The sequence below is a fragment of the Dichomitus squalens genome (genome assembly GCF_000275845.1).
Source record: "Dichomitus squalens LYAD-421 SS1 unplaced genomic scaffold DICSQscaffold_10, whole genome shotgun sequence".
Taxonomy (NCBI): Eukaryota; Fungi; Basidiomycota; class Agaricomycetes; order Polyporales; family Polyporaceae; genus Dichomitus; species Dichomitus squalens.
The window spans coordinates 1-5,122 of record NW_006766892.1 but is presented as its reverse complement, the minus strand read 5'-3'; the positions used below and the strand labels follow the sequence as shown (position 1 = coordinate 5,122).

The following is a 5,122-nucleotide window of genomic DNA, read 5'->3' as shown; positions in this document are numbered from 1 at the left end:
GGTGCTCCCAGGCGGCGCCGTCTTGCTAGTGCATGGAGGTAGTCAGGGGGTGAGGGAATAGCGAGTGCGGGAGGAAGCTGCACGCTCACAATATTATTTGTCCGGTAGAAGAGTCGAAAAATGCTTCAGTCCGAATAGTTTCTACCGCTGACGGAGTTGAAGTATTTGATACTTCCAGCCTCTGTTGTCTCCAGCTCACATTATCTGACACCTTCCGCTCACTCTCCCCTCGAAAAATGCTCCTTCAATTCTATACAATTTCTACCTAGGCATACACAATTAGTCGGGCCATCCATAGCTGCTGGTCCCAATCAACGTGATTAGTGCGACCCCACAAGCGCTCGGTCGCCTAGATCACGCGTTGACCTTTGACCAACCGTCATGACCAGTCAAGCTAGTCAAAATCGGTCATGGCTTCGGTCATGACCGCGGTCAAAACAACGCTGGTGGCCGAAGCGGCCCGCGCGCCATGGTCTGCGCTGCCGCAGAGTGGGCCGCGCGCACAGTCGCTTTTGGGTGCGCTATCGTTGCGCATCGAATCCGGGACGCGGCTTCCAGAACGCGACATGGATTCGGGTCTCCGGCTATACAACGATGTCGCCTTGCCGCCAGCATATACCCCGGACTAGTAGTATCAGGTCAGACGTACGCTGGAATGATAGGACGTAGTTCACGAAGGGATGTCTATGACAGACCGTAGTTAGATCAGCTCTATGTTCTCCGTTTGTCTTGGGACTTCGCATAGCGAAAGCAATGTTTCCTGCTCATCCTCGTTCTTGTGCGCGCTTTCGTCGCACTATCAAGCTAGGTCACGGCCATCGCTGGGGCGCGAGGTAGACGCGGGGCTGAGATATACAATGAAGCTACCCTGCCTGCACTGGATTGATACGGACGGAGCATGCCGCGGTATAGGTAGATACTACAATGCCGGTATAGATCTATTCGCGAGCTCGAAGGAAATGTTGAGATCCGGCCAGCATGGTTTTCGATCTCATCTCCCATATGTTTGATAGGAAGCTCTCCCGATCGTCTATTGCAGATGATTGTCAATGACATCCAATACAGCGCGACTGTGAAAAGCCTAGCCTGTACGTCAATTAGCCAGTCGGCGAAGGCATGCATCAAACATTCGCCCCATCTTAGCTAATGCGGTGACAGCTCGGACGATTCACGGGAGTTCATGCTGACCACGCATGCTGGTCGCGACGTATGTCAGAATATGCGAGCGAGGATTGACAATCGGCACCAAACCGCGACGCTACAGGACATGTCGAATTCCTGATGTGCGGGTTGTCTCTATCGCAATGAGTGCAATGGTACGAATCTATCTCCCGATCTTGTCACCGCCACCGAGCCTAGGGCTCTGTGTCTCCTGCAAGATACCACTATCAATCACCGTTGTCTATGACACCCCAGTCGTAGCTGTTCACGTCCCAATACGCACTATGAACGCAGTCAAACGGTATCCATGTGGTCAATAATCGGAGTACTCACGGCGGTAGACCCAAGACGTCCTCATTCGATTGTGGTCCGATAAGGGTGGCTGGCGAAGTAGCTCTCAAGAACGTCGACGATCGCCGGTGGGGCATTGCCCAGGGTATAGCCTGATCGATAGCAGAATCGAGTGTGATGGGCATTTCTAGCGTCACATCGTTCCCCATGCCGGGAAACGGTACCTTGAGCCACAAGGCATACTACGAATTGTCAGTCACCCACCGCTGCCGCTGCTGCACACAGGGTGACGCACCGTGCAGTCCACTAGTTCGCTCGAGAACGTCGGCGGGACATCCAGTCGTACCCTCGTCTGGAGCTTCCATCTCTGAACCCACCGCCCCGAGTCTTCTCGCACTCCTTTCTCCGGACACATCTCTGTGACCCACTCCTTCTCTGTTGTGACAGGCTTCAGCGCGTCCTTCCGTAGGGCCGTCGACCAAATATCTGAGAGACACTCCTTCGTGTCCGCTTCCGCGCGGAGGACGAGCCTCCGACGCAGTCGAAGATGTACCGGATAGTATTCGAGCTCGAGCGCAGGGAATATTGGCCTCTCTGGCGCATGCTTGTCTGCTTTCGAGCGCGACATGCAAGCGGTCGTCGTCTTCACTTTGATGACAACGGGGATCTCAGTAAAGAGTGGAAGAGTACCCGACGTGAACGGTACGTAAAGCTGTCGTGGACGGCCGTATGGCGTACAATCAGCACTACTTTACAATCGGACCGGAAGAGCGCCTACGTACTTCTACCCGCGCAGCGGAATGCTCGCCGAACAGCCCACGCCGGACTTGCCGCTCTTTAAATGCCCGTCGCCACTTCGTCGACGACGAACTCCCGTCTGAGGGAGTGACAGGTCTACTCACGTTGAGCAGTTTGTTCATCAACTTTGGATTACCCTTTGAGACGACCGCGAGCGGCCTTCGTATAATCCTGTTTAGGTGCGGCGTCCACGGACGTACGCCTGTCACGATGACAGAGTATAGTACCCTCACGTGGTCCTTGAGCTCGTCGAAATACATCGACGGCAGGATGTACGGCTCTGCGGGAATGTGGAAGCGAAACGGGAGGCGCAGCTTGTACTCGCCTGGTAGGGGGGAGGCGGATCCGCGGTACCAGAGCTCGCGCTTGAGTGAGATAATCTCGCGCCGCTCGCGTACTACTGCTTGTTCGCCATATCCGCGTCCTACTGTCCTGTAGTCCACAATGGAGGCACGTAGTCAGAGTTCAGAGGTTAGAGACGTGATGGTTACATGACGACGTACACCCAAGTCATGCCGCGGAATTTCACAATTACCCTCTCGATGTTTTCGTGCTGAAGCTGAATGAAGTTGAGTATAACATGGCCCTCGATAAAGCTTCCTGCGCAATACAGTGTTGGCGGAATCTCAACTGTGAAGGCCCCAACAGGACTAGGAGAGGGGGACCGGCTCAGTCCAGGAGCTGGAGGGTAGGTAGTGCTTCTCCTTCTGACAGATATCGACATCGTCGTGGCGTTCCACCAAAAATTCCTACACGCTCGCCTCGTCTTCCATGAAATACGCCAGATCTTGAGGCGATGCATTAAAAGGGCGCTCGACGGCAATCAAGCCCCAGAAATTCGAGCGTCGCGCCACATGTCTGTTTCCGCCGGATACATCGGGTCACCCTTCGCGTCTTCGCGATAGCTCTCTCGATAGGAGCACGAAGAATAGGACAGCGCCGGTGACTCGGACAAGCGGACACACGGCCCAACAAGCAAATTGAACACAATTGCCACATCTCCGTGAGACAGCGCGTGAGCATGGCGACGCACAAAATTTGCACCTTGTTCGTCGCTGCTACCTTCCCACAGCGGGCAGTGAGAGGGTATAGCGAGTTACGCTCCTGGCGGGGTCCGGCGTGACCTGAGCTATCGCGATGTATCCGCTACATAGGCTTTAGAATTTTCGCAGGCGACTAGTCGGTCATCGACATCTAAGAAAGTGTTGCAGTGATACGCGAGCAGCGGCTGCGCTTCCTGCAGGTTCACCACATTCCCCGATCAGTCAAATTGAGGTATAGCGGCACGCCACCCACATACGCAGACATATTTACTGCGACCGAGACTGGCGAGACATTCTCTTCAGGCCCAAAGATTGTGTCTGTAACGCGTGAAGGGTAAGCGTGTCTAGAAGGGCGCTCAGGGGATGATCGATGAAGCTTGATATTCAGTTGTTCTGAACGCGGATACATAGCTACGTCACTTCAAGCCCTCTTGGTCGAGTGGCCCCCATCTTCATTGTTCGCCGCCTCCCAGTATTCCCTGCAACGATGCATCAGATTCAGACCGATGGCCCTATTTGCATCTAAGAGACGTACGGCGGCAGACTCAAGTCACGTTTGGGTGATCGGGGCTTGTAAGCCGGGGCAGGACCTGAAGCAGCGGCTGGGGATCGGACATCCGAGCCTGCATCACTAGCAGAACTCGACGAGATCGCTACAGGGTCTGGCTGACGGAGAGGCAAAGACGAGCGCTGGGGCTGGGACTGGGGCTGGCCAGTTTGGGATCGTGGCATAGACTCAGTGATTCCCGAACTGATCACGACGGGTACCTGGATGCGGATGTCGTTCCCTATACCCGGAAATGGCACCTCGAGTGACAAGTAGTACTGCACGTCGCACGATAGATGAAAATAGGTGTGAGTTCAAAGACACACGGATCACGAGACACGACACGAGACACGTACCTGGACGGTGAGCCCGGGCGCAACGAACGTTGGAGGGAGGTTCAGCGTGAACTTGGACGTGAACACCGAGCGCTGCACCCAACTCCCCTTCTCCTCTCCATCGTGTGGGCTAACTTGGTCAACAACCCACTGTTTCTCAGGCAAGTCTATGTCAGCGACGACATCCCTTGCGTCGATCCCGGCTCCGAAGAAGCACGCGACGGCATCGTCAGTCGTCCACACATACCCCTTTGGGCTGAGGACAAGATTGCGGTATAGCCGAAATTGAATCTCGCTGTGCGCCACGGGCGGGGCGGGGAAGATAGGCTTATCGGGGGGTAGAGCATCGGCTTTGGCGCGGGCGAGCGGGGCGGTCGTCGTTGTGATGTCGATCACAAAGGGGAGCTCTGCGAAGAGCGGGAGGACGGGCACGTCTGGGATTGATAGCTGGCCTCGACCCGATAAAGATGTGTCGGAAAAACCAGATTGGTATCTCAATACAGAGATCTTGGAAGCGTCTAAAGTACGGATCTCGAGACCGTTTAGATAAGATAATGCTATCTTGATCAAATCGAGATCATCCTAATGCGGCGACGAGGGATCTCGAGACCATCGTGATAACGTCTCAACACCGTCCGTCCTCTGCCCTCACCTTCTGCTGCATATAGCGCGTACATACCCTTCTGTAAGTCGAAATCTGATCATTGTGTCCTATTCTCACTATTATGGCGTCCCAGATTTACTCATCAGTGTTTCCCTCTTCAGTTACTTGTACATATTATGGGTGGCCGTCGTCGTGGCCCCAAACCTGCCTCTCCGGCCGAATCAGTTCCCTGCAAGTACTGTAGTAAGCCGTTCACACCGAATGGAGTCAAAAGGCATGAGGTAGCATGCCAGAGGAAGGGGGAGACGCAGCATGCTCTGGAGAGCTTGGGTCGAGCAGAGCC

The 5,122-nt window shown here is 54.7% G+C and overlaps 3 protein-coding genes across 3 annotated transcripts in view; 1 reads left to right on the top strand and 2 right to left on the bottom strand.

The window, feature by feature from the left end:
- Positions 1-629, top strand: part of DICSQDRAFT_146415 (uncharacterized protein) — a gene marked incomplete at both ends in the record, with an annotated part of 3,323 nt that extends 2,694 nt beyond the window's left edge. Inside the window, one exon of the mRNA XM_007364776.1 lies at positions 457-629. Within this exon, the coding sequence (XP_007364838.1) occupies positions 457-629 (173 nt within the window). The remainder of the gene's footprint in view (positions 1-456) is intronic.
- Positions 630-1,388: 759 nt separating this feature from the next.
- Positions 1,389-2,974, bottom strand: DICSQDRAFT_169156 (uncharacterized protein; the record flags this gene model as incomplete). The annotated part of the gene is made up of 5 exons (XM_007364775.1): positions 1,389-1,443; positions 1,495-1,694; positions 1,748-2,164; positions 2,235-2,682; positions 2,754-2,974. 5 exons carry the CDS (start codon positions 2,972-2,974, stop codon positions 1,389-1,391), a joined length of 1,341 nt encoding a protein of 446 aa, XP_007364837.1.
- Positions 2,975-3,665: 691 nt separating this feature from the next.
- Positions 3,666-4,839, bottom strand: DICSQDRAFT_161037 (uncharacterized protein; the record flags this gene model as incomplete). The annotated part of the gene is made up of 4 exons (XM_007364774.1): positions 3,666-3,772; positions 3,829-4,118; positions 4,197-4,736; positions 4,828-4,839. The coding sequence occupies 4 exons, from the start codon at positions 4,837-4,839 to the stop codon at positions 3,715-3,717; spliced, it is 900 nt and encodes a 299-aa protein (XP_007364836.1). The 3' UTR covers positions 3,666-3,714.
- Between the last annotated feature and the right edge of the window lie 283 nt (positions 4,840-5,122).